A 19,116-nucleotide genomic window follows, 5' to 3' on the forward strand; every position below is an offset into this window, starting at 1 on the left:
TTCCTGAGAAAGTTAGCCTGTGTGAAACTCACCCAGAACTGTGGGGAGTGAATTTCAGTGTCCACTACAAATGTAAATCCCAGGGGATCTGCAAAGTACAGTTGCTGCTGCTGGACGTGGGAGGAAGTAACGGACATAGCCTGGGTGTATCTGCAGTTCGCCTGTGTGGAATAGTTGCTGTGTTTGTGTCCTACCCTGTGTAGAAGAGCCATTGCTTTTAAGCAGCTTTTAGTCCACTCCACAAAGCATGGGCCCCACATTTACTAACACAGCATTTACAGCCCCTTATCATTATCTATGTCCTCTGTGTTGAAACATTATTATTTAAAATTTACAGATCACAGAATTAACATCTAATACAAATTATATTATTTCTGTCTTAATCTTAAATTCTATGAAAGTTGACCCAGGCTATGCACCAAAGTGGAGATCCACCTTTGTGCAGAGAGCCAGCACAAGGCCACACTACTTAAGTCCCTCTTAAATTAAGCCATAGGGAGATTTAACAGTGCCATAGACCTTGTGCTAGTCTTCTGCACAGTGATGAATCTCACACACTCAATAATACTTATTGTTCCTGGGATGCAGCTACATAACAATGAATGTGCTACAGTAATAATAAATAAATAAAGAATGATAACAACAGTTATGAGTGCACATAGAGGGGAACCATTTTAAATACCTGACAGAACTACAAACTGCAAGTGGGAGCTAGGATTCAGATGACAGGACCAGAACCTTTCCACAGCATTACTAAGAAATGGTGACACAGGATTCTAATTTCAATATTGTTTGAAGGACATTCCGGTACAGAAAGCAGTCTGCAGAAAATTAAGCCTGCTACTGCATCTAGATCTATTTGTTTCAAGTAGAAGTATAAGGAAAAATTGCTAATAATACACTTTACAAAGGCAGGGTGGAAGGGTGGTGAGTATTTAATATGTGAATGCATTACAGAAGCTTCATAATGATGCTCTATTTAACATGCACACTATTTGTACCTAGAGAGGTCTCAAACTAGATTGTAATGACAGGACAAAAAACTTCATAAGATGCATCCAGGGTACTAATGGGAGCTAACTACCCTAGGACTGTGAAGTAACTATCCTCCTCATTCCAAAACAGATTTAAACAAACTACCTCCTGGGTTATTAATACAGTTGGACTAATCTATTCAACAAACAAGAGCTGTCCATAACACAGAATTTTCCTGTCATGATGAATTTTGACATTTTGAAATTAATTTCCATTCTGAACTGGAACAAAATATAAAATCAAATATTAATATTTTTCACAAAATGAAACATTTTGAAAAGTTTGGAATCGAAATGCTAGACTGGAAAATTTCAACATTTTCAATCAAAATGAAATAACTGGACATTAAAATGGTATTTTTTGTTTTGAATCAACATTTTGAAAAAATATTTTTGTTTGGAATGGCCATGCTGAGATCAAAAATGTGGTTCTGATTTGAAACATTGACCTGAAAAAAAAAATGTGGTTCCAAAAAAAAAAAAAGGTCAAAACAAGTTAGATGAAACCACATTTTTCAATAGACAATTTTTGACCGCCTCTACACAAACCACATTTTTAAAGCGACAGCAGGAAAATCGGACCCCTGGCCACTTCTACAGTTGTAGAAGTCTCAGTGTAAGCGGTGCGATTCGGCTGCACAGGGATGCTGGGTCATAATTTGGAGAGCTCTCACATGGGGTGCACATCCCTGTATACCAAGGAGAACAGCTCTGGGGGGACTCCCAGAGTGTTGCAACACAGGTAGTTTGGCAGTGTGGCTGGGGGAGGAGCTGGAATGGGGTTAGTGGATTAGCCACTACACAACTCCACCAGCTATTGCCTCTGAGAAGGAGGAGCACATGACCATAGGAGTTAATTATTAATCATCTCTGCAGCTTGGTGGGGAAGATTTCTTTCCCTCCTGAACCCATCAGCACGAAGACAAGCTACTCAAGCTTTGTGCTTAAGGAAGGATTTGCCTTATAGAGACTCCAGGGGAAAAAATCCCTCCATTCAGTGGGATCAATAATCTATGTCTTAAAACAACTGGATATTTAATAAAGGACTGAAAGAATACTGTGGGGAATAATCCCACATTAACAATGGGATGGATTATATGACATAACAAATACAAATAAACAATAATTATTAATTAACAAGATTTTTCCACCTCAAATGTCTATGGGGCAGATTACTCTAACAATGAAAATAATGGGGAGGAGGGAGTTATTGGAACTTGATCAATCTATAAAATAACCCAAGAACACAAATCTTGAGTGGTACCAACTGAGCCATCTAACATGGGTAGAAGGCATTATTTTTATAGATTCAATATTTTAGTAGATATTTATTACAACAGAATTAATTCTTGTAATTAATCTATAAAATTATTTATACTTATACAGCACCTTTCTTCCAGAAATACAACAAAGGGCTTACAACATTTATACTTCTATGTAAACTACACATAGGTATCACTTCATCCATGACTGAAATGTAACTACTTTAGGGCAAAATGCTGCAGCTGCATAACAGCGCAAAGACAACCTGCCAACCACACAGGCTAATAAGGGTCCAGTGGAAACTGGGAGGGGAATTCAGGTTAGAATAATGTAATTTACCAAACTGGAATCTGGTCAAGACATTGGATCTTACACTTCTGCTCTCATGAAAAAGGGCCACGGGATCTTTAATGATTACAAGTGGCCATGATCTCAGTTTTGCATCTCATCTGAAAGCCATGGTCTGCTACTCTCTATTACTTTGTTGGTTGCCAAGAAAATGTGATTTCTTAATCTGAGTTTATTCCTTTACCAGTTATCCAAGTAAATTTTGCTGCATTGTCTATGATATTGTCAAATATAACAATATCATGGGGTTTTCTTCATATTTTTGCCCTGTTCCTGCCCGCTGGAGAACCAAAGAAATGTCTTCTTTTTTCTAACAGATTGAACTATTTTTGCGGTATATTTTCAGATGGGGGGTGGGGCGCCGGGAACACAGTAAATACGTAGGATATAAGGAGCATGTCCGGTGCTCCTGTCCAACTTCTACCCTTTGTTATTGTGCATGCTAATGTTGCCATTATGGCTAACTGCCATTCAACTTTGCCTGGGTCTAGTTAAAAACTAAAGAATCCATCTTCTCATTCATTCCATCTCTGTGCTGCTGGGACATCACAAAACACTGCCTGCTTTTGTAAGAGTATACTACAAAGGCAGAGATGGCACTGCATACTAATTGACACACTTTAATGACTTCTCTCTCTCTCTCCCCCATCCCCTCCTGAAATGCCTGCCGCTAGCTGATGAGGTTTGCTACCATGGAAACTGAATCTCCAAATGCGCAAAACCTGCCATATCAACATTTTGAGCAAATTCCACTGGTGAATCTTAAAAGAAGATGGCTAGAGGAAGGGCATAAAGAAAGGGGGCAGAGTGGGAAATAGTGGCTATGGCGGTAGTACTGGTGGTGTGTGTGTGTGTGTGTGTGTGTGTGTAGAGGGGGGGCTGATATGTATTTATTTCTAGGACATCACACACACCATGAATATAGCATACAGAAACATTCATATATATCCAGAGTACAATAAATGGAAAACTATCAGATTCTTTCAGTGTCACATATATTGTTGTCTTTAAATAGCTGAGTTAAGCTCTTGTCCTCCTGTTTATAATTTGGAGCGTGTAACCTAATATTTTTACAGATGCTACATTTCAGAAGGTGACTGCTAGTTTTTGAAAATATACTGCAGACCACTACTATTGTTAGGGACTTTAACCCCTTTTTTTGAAGGGACTTTAACTCCTTTTTTTGGGGTTGAGGTAAAGGGACTTTAACCCCCACCTTTTTGCGTTGAGCGCTTACTTACCTTTTTAGGGACTTAAACACCTGGACTGGGACTTAAACCCAGGCTGGGACTTTAACCCAGACAACTTGGATTTTGCGCAAACCTGGACTGGGACTTTAACCCAGACCTGGACTGGGACTTTAACCCCGACAACCTGGACCCTACTTAACGGGTAGGTGGACGTTGCTGGATTTTTACGAGCTTTAGCTGGTTTACAGAACACGCCTTATTGCCAACGCAGATATCAGATTACCAGGCAAGGCTTTTTTAAACCGGAGGATGCGCGCTGCGTTGCCTTAGAGTTTGATTTTTTGCCGGAGAGTCAGATGGGTCCCGGCGGAGTCGCCAAAGATGTCAGGGACTTTAACCCCGATGGCAAAGTTCATTGTCTGACCGCGAGAGAGACAGGCAACACCAGCAAGGTTTGATTAAAAGCATTTTATTGACAAGTGCACGCATTAATAGAGAGCAGCTTGTTTTTAGAGAGAACCAGCCTACTTTTTACATTTTAGTATAAGCCTACATAGACAGTTTTGTTGCGTTATAAATTATTTACTGGAGCAACCCACTCCCTTTTTTTAACAACTAGAAACTAGATACCTTTAGTATACATGCATGCCTAAAGTTAGAAATGTAGGGGAGTTAAAAACAAATAAAGAACAAAACCAGGGAGTGAAAACAAGGAGGCTGGGAAACTAGGGCTTTTATTAGTTTTTTGAAGGAGCTACCCTAACACAGCACATTTGGTACTATGCCAGGAATGCAGCTTTTTTTTTATTTTACTTTTTTCCAGCGCTTGTGAGACATGCTGCTGCTTTTTAGTGTTTTTTACTTAGGAATTACCCACAAACCTTTGTTAGCCTGACTTTGGTCAGGCTGGCATACCTGGTTTTGTTTGCTATATCTTTATTTAGGCCTAACACTATCATGCTTAAAAGACTGGTGGTGGCTAGACTCCCATAAACAAACAGGATTTCTATTGTTCTGAGACACAATCCGAGCCATCATCTTGCAGGGAGAAGCGGGTTAAAGCACTTTTATTTTTATTTTTTTACTACTCATGTTCAAAGGACTTTCTTCAACAGTCAGCGTCTGTGGCAATGGGAACCCTACAGTGTGCTCATTTCTGTCTCCTTGGGATTCCTAAACATATTTGGGGGAGGAGAGAAGAGTGCTTTCACCTCTTCCTGAATAATTTCCAAAGGCTCTGCTTTCACAGGAAACTTTCCCCTGCTCCCTCTTTATTTGTTAGCTGTCATGAAAGCAATGTGCCATCTCTTTGGATGTAACCTTTTACGTCACAGTTCCACAGAACATGACTCATTATTGCATTGAGTCTTCACGGAACATAATGTTGGTAAACCTGTTTTGCTCACAAAACAGAACAAGAAAAAATGTTCTTCTAGGGGAATGTTCTTAAGAATTGAGATCAGTTCAGCACTTTTCTAAAGACAAACCAGAGCTGATTATGTCCCAGGCAGCCCCTCTCACACAAAGGGCTTAACAAATGTTTTAGCTCTTTTTTCTGTGTCTGGCATTACTGACAACTCAAACAAACCAGCTTAATGCTGGGAACTCATTTAAGACCCAAGTCAGAATACCTCATGGAGTTAAGTGGTGTTTAGATTTGAAGCTGAAGTACCAAAGGATACACAACAACAGGCCCTGCTTGGCATTCTGAAGAAGCAAAGAGCACGGAGAAGAGAGGGTTTTTACTCTGCAGCACCAGGCTGGATACAACAATATTATAATTAGCAGGAAGGAGGTTCTTTGTTATGACAGATATAGAGAGTGCAACCCCATTCCCACTGTGATTCCCCTATTTACCTGGCACCAACAAAATAAGCCTTTTACTAGGATTTTTGCTTTCTGGGTACTCTTCCGTATGCCCCTTTGGACCTGATTTTGCATCCATTGAGGACACTGGCAAAATTCCCACTGGATTGAAAAATAACAAGATTGGCCCCTCAGAAGCCTGCAATACCCCAGGTTTGCCACAGCTAATGCTAATACTGTAAAGATTACAGGAAATACAAAGGGAGGGATTTAGAGTCACTTAGAGAAATATAACTTTTAACCTAGTTCCAGGTAACTGTTTTACAAAATCTGCAGAATTTTGCACAGCAGAAAACAGAACAAATCAAATGAGAATCATGTCATCAAATAACAAATTAAGTTTGATGGCATGCAGGAGCACATGCTGTCCCCAAAGTTTAGGCCACAAAACAATTTCCTATTCAATAGCATTATCCATGTTTGAATGACAAAGTTTTAGTGGGCAGAAATAAAGTGACTTTATTTTTTGGTTCCCTCTTCTCTGCTGATAACTGTAGCATTTTCCATATACTAAGCAGTGATTTAACTGGCATTTTAAGCTTTACGATATATGAACAAAGAAGGGGAAATATTTTCATAGTCTAATTATTATAACCACATTTTCATCCATAAAATGTAACTATGCTGATTTTGATCTGTAACTTGGTATACAGGGTGGTGTTCAAATATTTGCCATGTCATATATTTCAAATCATGGACCATCACATGGCTATTTTTTTTTCAAGACACTATGAAACCAATCCTGCAGCTTTTCCTTATCTAAGAAATCGTATTGATTCCTCAGATGAGTGAGTCTCACATGCCCTTGAAACTGGAAAACACAAAACCCAACCTCAGCAACACTCTCTTAATAACCCCATATTTCAGAGTCGAGAATAGTAGGTTACAAATAAATGTGTTTTGAAGTCATTTCCAATTATAAAGAGAATGGAGGGTACTATGAATACAGGAACTCCTCACTTAACATTGCAGTTATGTTCTTAAAAAATGCAACTTTAAGCGAAATGATGTTACGCGAAACCAACTTCCCCATAAGATTTAATGTAAATGGGGGTGGGGGTGGGGTTAGGTTCCAGGGAAATTTTTTTCACCAGACAAGACTATCTATATTTATATCTATCTATCTATCCTGTGTGTACACACACACACACACACACACACACACACACACACACACACACACACACACAGTACAAGTTTAAAACAAACAATTTAATACTGATACACAGCGATGATGATTGTGAAGCCTGGCTGAGGTGGAGGAGTCAGAGGCTGGGATATTTCCCAGGGAATGCCTTACTGCTAAATGATGAACTAGCATTTGGCTGAGACCTCTAGGGTTAATGGTTATTAATGTACAAAGCAGCAGGCATGGAGGGAGGGGAGAGAACATAGCAGACAGAGACAGAGACATGAGAGCGAGAGATGCACATTTCACCTTTAAATAGCTGATCCCAGTCTTAAGTACACTGGCTTATTAATTAGATCAGCTTGCTGAGATGCAGCTTCTGCCTGGAAGCTCCCTCTGTCCTGAGCCCTGTCGTGTGTCCCCCCTGCTCTATGGAAATGGGGTAAGTAGGGCGCAGGAGCAGGGGGGAGGTGGACACCCTGACATTAGCCTCCCACTTCCCTCCTCCCCTCGTACAGCAAGCAGGAGTCTCTGGGAGCAGCTTCAAGGCAGAGGGCAGGAGTAGCACATGGCAGTGGGGGAGGGACAGCTCAATGCCGGCAATTGCTAGCCTGCTGGGCAGCTGCACCATAGGGAACTTAGGGGAGTGGGGAGTAGGGGGGTTGCCAGTCCACCCTGGTTCCAAGCCCCCACCAGCTAGCTGCAACGGGCTGTTCTTCCTATAAGCAGTGGACAAAGCAGGCGGCTGTCAAAGACGCTAGAAAAGAGCATTGCACAGCTTTAAACGAGCATGTTCCCTAATTGATCAGCAACGTAACAACAAAACAACGTTAACTGGGACGACTTTAAGTGAGGAGTTACTGCACTTGATTTGTGTGATACAATGTTACAATGAGGAGAGCTCTGGACAAAATTGTGCTTCATCAGAGGCAGTGGGACTGTGCCTATGAAAAGTGTAATGTATCCTGGCACTTTTGGGTAGGGAGAGAGTATGCATAGGAAGTGGCTACCGCTAAATCTTTAAGTGTGATGCCAGTACAACTTTGCTGACCTCCAGGGGGAATGTGTCCAACCAATCCATACATAGCCCATCTGGTTATGCTAATATTAATGACACTACTAATTAGGGGGCCTTACATGTGCTCTCCAACACCTGCTGCTAAATTACAGATGTCACTTTCCTACCTCTAGTGCATTTATGCAGGGCCCTCATAATCTGACTTTAAGCGCGTGCCTGAGTGGAAATGTGAGAAGGCTCACTTAAAATAGAAAGGCCTTTCTGGACTATTGAATAAACATCTTGTACGACAGACACTGTTAATGCATGTATACTGAAAGTAACACTTGGCTACACATAGCGATGACCTTCAAACAATCAACTAGAGGTCACCTGGATATGTACTAGGAGAAGGTATCTAAATCCATCAAACACGTGAATAAGTGGCCTGGTTTTCAGAAGTGCTCAGCACCAGCTGGCCCAGAACAGAATCTTATCCATCATGTGCCTCATAGTGGGGACATTTGGTAGAAAATTCCACATTTAGGGGAAGGAGGAGAAAATATTGCTCTGGCACAAAGAATTAAAACAAAATGGGGGCAGCTAGAAGCTGCTCAGGGAGATGGATTAGTGGGCAGGTGGTATAGTGGTAGGCAATGGATAAATGAACAGACATATTCTATATATATTTATCACATGCTAGTGTAATTTATTTCATGATCACGTGGACTATATTATGTCCACATAAATGGTACATATATTATATGTATAATATGCAGATATAGTACATCTGTACACGATGTGCATGCATAAGTAATTTGAATTATATATAATACATTATATATCTTACATTATGAATATAATACATAATGTAATATACTATCATATAATTATGTACCTAGTAAACACACTAAAAGAGCATAATTTCAATTGCAAAATCAAGCACTGAAAAGTTAGGAAATGCCAGAATTTAGGTTGCCTGTTCAACCCTAACTCAGCCCCACTGTGCATGTGCATTATGGTACAGTCTCTAATTACATGATCACATACTGTATTTTCAAAAGGATGCCAACTTCATTTAGTGTACAGGATGAACAGTGCACAGGAATTGAGAATATCTTTAATGTTTCTTGTTAGTTTCATCATTCAATATGTGGCCCCGTGCCTTACTCACTGTACACCTTATTTTGTGCAAATGTAACCTGTCTGATCACACACCCTCTTCAGGGTTTGATTCTGGAAGCCTCTACTACTTGAGCTACTGAACTAGATACATTAGCTTCTAGCAAGAGGAGGCTGTTATTCGGTGGGGGAGGCCTCTGGGGCCAAAAAATGGGTCTTGGTGGTGGTTGAGGGAGGAGTCCAGCTTGGACATTTCACCTCCCATTCAGGAGATAAATGGAGCTCCTGCCCCATGTGGTGTCCCCAGAAGGAATGATGGGCTACATGACCATGTGTTGAGACTGGGGAGGAGGATTTGAGGAGGAGAACATGGTCAGTGTCTGTTTCTCCCTGCTGCATCCTCACCAGGTGCTCAGGCAGGAGCTGCGCTGCTCCAGGTAGTATTTGCTGCTTTAGGAGTGTCAACCAACTCACTCATAATACTAATTACACATGCATGTGAATCCATTCACACACACAAACACATACATGCACATATACATGTTTCACACATGTTAAATGGGCAGGTAAGGTTTATTTCAAATTGAAGCCTAGCATATTAACCAAACCGGTCACTGGAAGTAAAAGTTGTGAAGCAGAGCAATAGAACGAGTAAGTCAATTCTGCCTTTTAATTTCATGGGTTTGGCATACTCTGGAAGTAGCAAAGAAGGATTTTTTAAGCAGAAGAAAGAGCAGTGGAGTGAAGCATTGGATCTTGCAAATTATTAGCTGAATGCTAGTGAAACTTTGGAATAACAGCAAACATTTTATTTTGTTTGTTTTTCATGGGGGGTGGGAGATTTGCTATTCAGAGACTAGTCATCTTTGATCTTTAAATAGCTGTCTGGTAATAACTATAATTTAACCTGCCTATGCCCAGCAGTCTCCAGATTCCTTTTAACTCTGGGTAGTTGCTCCGCAAAAGGCAAGGGAGTATCTCTATGTAATTAAAATTAAAGCTGCAGAGAGCTCCTCACTGGGATTTCAGTCCTGGTACAAACATACCACCACCACCTTGAGGTTATGAAGCTTGGTTCTCAAGTTCCCTGAAGTTCCCCTGTGAAGTTTGCAATGAAGACTGGTCCTAAAACATATACTCAGAGAAATGCAGGAAATCAGGCACCTGACCTGAGTTGGAATTCAAACTGCTCCAAGTCTGAGAACTAGGAAAGATGATGAAATTATGAGGCAAACTTCAAGATAAATGCCTGCCTCGTGACTTCAGACAGGATAGCTTTTCTGAGTGTGGTAAGAAGAGGTGAACTCAACCTTTTGAATAAGATTAAAAGCAGTCTCAGTTTATTGTGGCAGCATCTCTGTGAGATGAGTGGAAAGAGAACTCTCCCTAGCTGAGCTAGCGGGAATTATGCCGACCCCGTCTCGGGTGGAAGCCAGGCACATCTTTCACGGAGGGAATGGACAAAAAAATCAAATTTAATCTTCCCCTTTTTTGAAAGAAATGATAAGGTGAAGAAACCAGAAGTGAGATACAGACAGAGTATAAGAAGAGCTCTCCTACGTGTTTTCATCTTTGGACATTTTACATTGAATTTACAATATTTATGATATATCAGGGAGAGTGGAAAAAGATAAGGACCAAACAATATTTGCTGTGTCTGACCCTAGTTAGGAAGAAACATAACAATATTATAGATAGGTTCCAGCTACACTGTTGGGATCCAAAACTAGATCCCAACTCTCCCAGAGTATCAGGTACAAGACGTAAGCAGCAAGGTCTAGCGTCTGGAGCAGAAGTCTGAGTTGAGAGTCAAACAAGGATTTGAAGACCAGGGCACCAGCTGCTCTAGTGAAAGCTAAGAAATTATTTTTCTTCATAAGATTTTGTCGAACAGAACTGTTCAGAGTGGTGGACAGACTGATAAGTAGGGAATGTTTTCCCCAAATTTTAAAATGTCTCATTCAAGTATCCATTTCAGAACTAAAGATGGAGGAAACTGATTCAGATAAGACACTTTACGCACTTTTGAAACTGCTCCCAAATATGACCCACACCTGAATCAAATCTTTTTAGAGTTTTAAAACAATGCAGTCAGCCTTTTAAAAATGCTCTTTCAGGTACCAGTCGGACTGTGCAAAATAATCTGATGCAGCAGAAAAAAAATACTCAGAAGATTTGATAAGTAGGACAAGTTTTGCATTTGTACCCAAATATCTGGATGCGAAATGAACTGAAAATATAACATGAAGCTATTAATCAACAGAAGCTGAATAGATGCTGAATAAGGAGTTAATATATTCTGTAAGCCAAAATTATCCAGATTTTTTCCCCTTTCTTTTTATTTGTACTGCTTTTATTTAAAAAACTCCTATGAAATTAAATGTAAAATAATGCAAGATTCAGATTGACTAGTTAAAATCAAAAAAATTCAGAAAAAGGTATTAATTAAAATTCCAAAAAAAATGTTAACTCAGATGTGTTGCATATAGCATATTTATTTGTTTTTTTCTGATTAAATGTGTACATTAATATATTACTGTGCATATCCTAGATTATATCTCAGGATCTGCATTATAACTGAGTAAACACTGCTGTGTGTTTCCTATCTTTCTGTGGTTTTAACGGTGCAATCTTAAATTTGCATTAAAGTTTTTTAGTGCACTTAATATAGTTGTATCTGTTATACAACCGTCACTTTCCCCTTTCTCGTTCTTTGTCCTTGTACATCATAAAGACAACAAAGACAGAAAGCAGTAGGTTTAATAATGCAAGGGATGGAGGAATATGCAAAGCCGCTCAGATCCAAATTGACCATTTATTCCAGCTCAAAACTACCACACAAACATTTGTTTTTTAAAACTCAATTTTTACAAACATGATTAATAGAACACAGTTTTGTCTGTATGCACGTGTGAGTGTACACAAATAGTAGGAGTTGTTACATTGGTCTCCCGCCATTCATTCTGGGTGAAATTTACCCTTCTGCAGAGGGAAAACATAAAGCCCAGGCAACATTTAAAATCCATTCAAGCCTTATTTTGTAGACATAAATTGTGTTTAGGCCTCATGCTGGCCTTCCATTTTGTTCTCTGTGCACTGGCTTTCCCAAAACATAAATATGATTCTCCCAAAGACTTTCTCAGCACTAGATTCTCTTCTCCAATAAAGGTCCTCTGTGGCACAAGAGTTTGGCTCTAGAATATATGAGGAAGTCAAAATGGATATGGGAGATTGACCTGGCCTAAACACTCAAAATAAAAAGGCTCCCAGAAATCTCTCTTTTTTACTGGTACTTTAAAAGGTAGCAGATAAGACAAGCTATTCTGCCATACTGTGAAATGAAATATTTATATCTGTTCTGATCTATCTTTTTCTTTATGTCTACTTGTGCTAAAGATGATTTAAAATGTTGCTTGAAAAATCCAAAAAACAAACAGTTCATGCATATGATATAATGCCAGAAATTCAGGACCCTGCCTCTCATCTAACTCACTAGCAAAAAAAATCTTCTAAAGAGAGATCATCAACTGGTTACACTCGACTAAATCTCATCATATGAACTACTGCAAAAGAACTTTAAACAGAACAAACTCTCGAAGATAACTCAGCACATCACCTGCCCTTTACAAAATAATATAGGCACCAAGAAAATCACGAAAGGCATCTACTGAACCATTTTGCAGAAAGAGATGTATTGTTAAGACAATATTGCATTTTACTTTGCATAGTTAAGCAGAATCCTAAGAAAGGTCGATAGTACAGAGATATGGGCAAATAATATGTAACCAATCATTTATTTGATGCATGTTGCTTCATTTCCTGTTTGTAAACTGTCTGTGAAACAATTGCAAACTTCAACCTGATTGATTCTAGTGGAGATTTTCAGAAAGAAAATTTAACTGTTTCCAGCAAAGCTGTTTTTTTTTTTTTTGCCTCATGGGGCTGTTGAGAGACTGTCTCCCTTCCTAGTTGGTTGTGGGAAAGTGTTTGCGTTTAAAATGGGAAAATACATGAATATGCTCCCCAGTGTCTCTTCCCCCTCCCTCTGCAAGTGTGTGGGTCCTGGAGCATGGAGATTTTACCACAGGCTGAAGCAGATTTTTTTCTCCCTTAAATGTATCTATTAAACTCACAGTTGTAGACAGAACTAATACCATCAAAAACAAAATTTTGTGATTCACAGGGTCTATGGTTGAAATCCTGGTCCACTGAAGTCAGTGGGAGTTTTGCCATTGACTTCAACATTGGCCAGGATTACCCTATGAGAATATACATGACTCTTTTTGCCCTTTACCAGGAGCTGTAAGGCTACACATCATATTCATTTTCAATATGTAAAGTGAGATCATAGTAAATATTTTGCATTTTAAACTGTTTCAGCTCCAAGGTCCATTTATCTTCAAAAGTCCCTTTACTATCTAAAAATAATATGTTGTTTGTTTCGTGAGTATGAATGGTGTTGTTAAAGAGATTCACAAAATGTCCATTTGAGCAGGTTACCAACACTCACTATATAATCATGAATCTCACAATGTTTTTCCTAAAGCCCCTGTTCCTAGAGTTGTGTGACTATGGGTAGGCCTACACTAAGGATGCCAATTTTGGGTGCACATATTCCTGGAGATTTCATTATCTGACATAATCTTTAATTAAAGATCAATCTTACATTCCTCGAGACTCCAGGACAATCCTTGAGGGTTGGCAACTACTGCTACACTACAGAAAACAACAACAACAACAACCCAGCAGCAGTGAATCTCAGAGCCTGGTTCAACTGTCTTGGGCTCACGGGGTTCACACTACAGTGTTAAAAACAGCAATGCAGACTTCCCTCTAGGGCTGGAGCCTGGCCTCTAAGATTCACTCTGTTCACCGGGGTTCAGAGCTCCCTGAGCTCCAGCCTGAGTGGGAACAGCTACACTATTTTTAGCATCATAGCGTTAGCCCCACAATCCTGGGGCTCTGACACTCACTGTCATGGGTCTTTCTTTGCAGCGTAGATGTACCCTCAGGGAGAATCTTAACTTGCATTTTAAAAAAAGGCATTTCTAGTTATGGCTCAAGAAAGAGAAGGGGGTGGGGAGGGATTCCAAAATATATTCATGATTTTTAAGCCAATCCAATGATTTTGGAGGTGCCTTTCTCATGACTTTTGAGTGGGTGACAATAATGTAGGAATCCCTTGTTGAAAAAACTGGCAGCACACAGCTGTCAAGAAGAATGTTTTCTATAATGGGGCTGAAGATGGTTTGATCCTATCCACACTATCAGTTATACAATTTTAGCACTAACAGAATACATACTGCTGAAAACTCTTGTCAGCTATTGTTCAGTTTCCCACTGTAGAATTGACACGGGCCTTAGTGTGCTCATGACACAATTTTGAAATGATGGTGCAGCCATAATTCTCTGAAAGGAGATTAGTCTCAAAACATTTCTGACTTCATATGAATCCCCATCTCTCTAGCTCAGATGCAATTCAGTTTCATGTGGTTCCTGGCCCAGTAATACATATAAGAACATAGGTTTGAAAACGGTTCCAGGAGCAAAACCATTTTCAAATCTGTTTTTCCTTACTACTTTCACAAACAGGTTAAAAATGCCACAGTAGGTTAAAAAGGAATCCTTCTGGGTGACATCAAGAGTTAAAATACAATTTAAAAGCTAACTAGAGCCCTCAGCAAAGGGAGCCCTAGCAGAGTTATGTCTCCATAAACATAAAGTGAAAGTTAATCTACTTAGCATGTTAAACTTTTGACCCACACAAACATACCTGGGGGAATAGTTTGAAAACTGAAAAGATAATATTTATGTCTCATCAGAGAGCAGCACAAAGTTGCATTATTTAGTAAGGAAATCTTTTGAGATGCTTCACTTGCATGATCTCTCAGGGCTGGTACCTCTGTGTTAACATTTCAGTTGGCCTGCACCCCCCTGAAGTCAATGGCAAAACTGCAATTGACTTCAGTGGTTCAGAATTGGGCTCAATGTTAGTTGAACTGGAACACAGACGCATAGCCTGGCTGTAAATCAAATTTCATATAGGTTTGTCACAGAGTTTGGGGGAGACAAGGCCCTTCACCCCCAGCGTCCTGCGATTCACCATGGCTCTCAGCCAGCCAGAAAAACAGGTGGTTTATTTAGACGACGGGAACACAGTCCAAGACAGGTCTTGCAGGTACAGACCACATGATCCCTTCAGTCTGGTCCATCTTGGGGGGCCAGGGAGGCCAGAGCCCCATTTGGGCTCCCCTCCATTTTTCCAGCCAGCTCCAAACTGAAAACTCTCCAGCCCCTCCTCTCGCCTTTGTCTCTTTCCCGGGCCAGGAGGTCACCTGATCTCTTTGTTCTCCAACACCTTCAGCTGGCACCTTTGCAGAGGAAGGGACCAGGCCATCAGTTGCCAGGAGACAGGGTGTCGGCCATTCTCTGTGCAGACAACATCACACTGGCTTAGACACCCGAGACAATCAGCCCCCCCAGACACCCGAGAAATGCATAGGGGAAACTGAGGTAGTAGGCCCTATTTACATGCAATTTGGGTACTCGTGACTTATTTTGCCAGATATAGTCCCACCAGATAAGAAGCAGGGGGTGTTACAAGGCTCCTGCTCTTCCAGTGAGCCAAAAATTGATACAGTAAAGAGGCATAAGCCTTGTTATATATAACAAACCCTCTGCTTCCTCTGTCAATAGCTTTTTTATACTCATGTATTAATCTACAGAGTCAGAATTGCACGCTCTTTCTCTGTTACTAGCTGACACGGTCCCTTCACCACCTCCAGCCATCCCCTTTATGTATTATATTTCAGTTTAATCATCACTGTTCCTTTTCCACACTTCCTCACTTCTGTTAGCAGAAATGTCCCCATTGTCCTTGGACCGGGAAAAATGTTTGTTTAGGAAAACTGCCTAGCAACCGTTTTCCCTATTTCAGGGAGAGAGGCTATTTGCATAAAAAAGCCCCCCTGTTGGAGGCTAATGGAGATTCTGTTGAGAGCTGCTCAGTGACCACCTCTCAAAAGAAACCTCCCTTTCCTCCTGATCCCTCTGAGTGGCCTTTCTTTGCAGTGTCCACTTCATTTGGAAGGCAATGCCAATTTCCCACAAGGTGCATCAGTGTTCTGCAGTAGTGATGAGCTAATTCTAGTTCCTGACTCTGGTGGAAAGACTCAGAAAGGTCTGATCCCTCAGGAATGGATTTTATTACCACGCTGTTCCCAGATTTTTTTCCATGCTGTACAACACACAAAGTGAACAACTGACTGTTAACCCCCTAAGTTCTGTCATTTTCCAGATGGCTAGCCCAAATGAATGCTTATAGGAGTAAGTACATACATTCCTGTACAGTATCTTTCTTTTGCCGATCCCCACAATTACAAAATGCTGTAAGTGGGGTGCATGCAGATCTAAGTTTTCTCTATCTGTACTCTGTCAGGAACAGGTACCATGGGAGTCACTACTCATAGCAGTCTATGTCTACAGAATGAGAAGTAAATATTGATGAAAATTTGCTTTGAAAGACCTTGGGTGAAATTCTGGCCCTACTGAAATCAATGTAAAACTTCCATTGTCTTCAATAAGCAGAATATCAAATCAACTTCTTCTCTTATGTTTATAAACTAATGTGCAGCAAGTTTTGGTTTGTGGTAGGAAGATTTCTGATCCAAGTCCTGTCAGATGCTGAGGGCTTAAATAGGAGCTGAGGATCTCCCAGGATCTGGCTCCTGTTTACTGGCAGCAGTCAGACTTTCTGATCAGGATTTTCCAAGCCTCTCCAGTTCTAGGGTTCACAGAACTAATTTTGGGTTGTGAATCATTGCTTTGCTCCAGTTTAGACCCACGTGAGTGCTTTTTTTTTTAAAGGATGATTTAATTTTGTAAATGCGTTTTTAAAAAAGATATTCTAAGTAAATGGACATCTGTGCTAAGAATCCCAGGTGGATGTCCTACACACTATACGTGCTGGGTCTGATTCTTCTCTTATTTGTGTCAGCTGGCCGTAGCTTCATTGGAAGCTATGGTGTTACAATGGTACAAAACAGAACTGATAAAAACCAGAATCTATGTCCCTTGGGAAATTCTGATTTTTGACATTTGTTTTCAAACAAAATTGGAACAAAAAGTAGAAATATCAAAACTTATAGTGGATGAAAAAAAATTCAAAATTTTTCAATTTGAGAATGTCACAATGTTTTGACATTTTTGATCAAAACAAAATTATTTTACATTCCCAAATATTATATAAACATTTCCTTGGGTTGAGCCAATATTAGTCTCCGTATTTGCCTGCAGTGCCTCATAGGAATTGTAGTTTGGGTGTGTCATGCCTCCCCTTTTTCCTGGCTACAGGATATCTTCCAAGAATGCTGTCTCTGCATAACTGAGCCACTATGGTCCCTCATGGACAACCACCTCTAGCGTAAACCTAGTACAGGGGGAGACACAGATTTCAAAGACACAGAAGGCACTTAGGCACACAACTCCAATGGAAAATCAAATACCTGGAAGCTGAATCAGGCCCACTGTATTTGCCAAAATTGCTTTAGAATTTTATGTTTATTACTCAGCCCTATATTTCACCCTATTTTTCTCTCTGCCACCCCTCTACTTTTTTTTTTTTTAAAGAGTCCTTAAGCAAAATAGAAGCCAGTAAAATTAGAGTTTGATTCCAACTTTCAAGTACATAATGAGCTAGTGGTCTCAGAATTAAGCAAAACAAATGCCAAATGCATCCCTGAAGTGAAATGAAGATAATGGAATTGTCCAGTGAAAACAATGGAATTACACCAAGGATGGATTTGGCTCTACCTGCCTAAATTGTACCCACAAAATGCATGTTTGTCTGCGCACAAAATCCACTTTGTGCACAAAAATGAATAACTGCAGACAGGTACCACTCAAACACAACATTCCCTATTTCATATGTGCAAATGCAGGATTACATTTGCAGTGGGTCAGCATGCACATTTTGCATGTGCAATTTTATAAATGGTTTTGAAAATGTGATGTGTCTTCTAAAATACTGCATACACATTGGAATTACTCATTCAAAATCAGTTGTGTATTGTATTAGTCTCACAGATGTCTGTCTATAGTTTCTCTTCCTTTTTAAATCAAAAGAATTGTGTGATAGAATTTTTAAGCTCCTGAAATGACAAGTCTCCAACAAAACCTAGATCTCTCTATATACAATAGGTCAAACTCGGATGATCAACACAAGCCCAGACAGAGATGAGTTTATTATTGTGTTCTCTTACTTTAGCATCCATAATATCTCTGTACATGGAGGATATATGTACTGTCATGGCCCGCCATTGTTAGGTATAGCACATTAAAGGCTCTGGGCATGTGACACTCCTTCCTGTAGCCAACTGTGTTCAGTCAGGATTACGAGGCAAAAAGAGAGAAGCTCTCTGCAAAAGAGTCTTGGGCTCTCCTCCTAGGATATAATATGTATGGTATGTGTAAATGGAGAACAGATGAAAACAGGAATAAAAACCAAGTCTATGAACCTGTTCAACCCATGCAAAGCTGACATGTGAACCAGTGTTTGAGAAATAACCACATCTGTGAATGAATAGAGATCTAATACCAAATTCAGCCCTGGAACAAGCAAGTGCAGCTCCATGAATGGCAAGGGATCTGTGCCCAAGTGTGCCAGCTCTCAACCTGGCCACCAGGACATGTCTCTACTCTGTTGCATATATACTCCTAATAATAGTCATAGTGGTGGCCTCCTGAAAGCTCACAATAATCATCTAACATCTTCTGGGGCAAATTCTGGTCTTCGTTATACAAGTGTAAAACCAGAGTAACTATATTGATTTTAAGGGAGATACTCCAGATTTGCACTGATGTAGCTGGCCCATGATTTACAGTATATAGGATTATCATCAGTTATTTGAAACCATCTGCACACTGGTGTGCATACTCCAGGGCTATCAGAACCCTCTGTCACCCTCTAGTTCTTCACACAATGCAATGAGTACGTTGGGCTATGACGGAGGAACAAAGCTGAAAACACCTTATAGGGAAGGAGATAATTTCATTTGAGCATTAGATGCTGAAATAGCAACTAATAAAAAGCCTTCAAACTGTGACAATTCAATACACACACCTACGAGGATGCCTTGACAAGCTGCTTGACTCACAACTCTTTCTTGC

General features: G+C 40.1%; 1 protein-coding gene across 3 annotated transcripts in view; it reads right to left on the bottom strand.

The window, feature by feature from the left end:
- Positions 1-19,116, bottom strand: part of NTRK2 (neurotrophic receptor tyrosine kinase 2) — a 288,034-nt gene that overhangs the window by 28,269 nt on the left and 240,649 nt on the right. Inside the window, exon 16 of one of the 3 annotated variants that reach the window (XM_050945744.1) lies at positions 11,787-15,378. The exons of the other annotated variants lie outside the window; for them this stretch is intronic. Within the exon in view, the coding sequence (XP_050801701.1) occupies positions 15,346-15,378 (33 nt within the window). The 3' untranslated portion in view covers positions 11,787-15,345. Of the gene's footprint in view, positions 1-11,786; positions 15,379-19,116 lie in introns of those variants that run through there. 3 annotated transcript variants of the gene reach the window in all.

Source organism: Gopherus flavomarginatus, chromosome 3, assembly GCF_025201925.1.
Source record: "Gopherus flavomarginatus isolate rGopFla2 chromosome 3, rGopFla2.mat.asm, whole genome shotgun sequence".
In the NCBI taxonomy this organism is placed as follows: domain Eukaryota; kingdom Metazoa; phylum Chordata; order Testudines; family Testudinidae; genus Gopherus; species Gopherus flavomarginatus.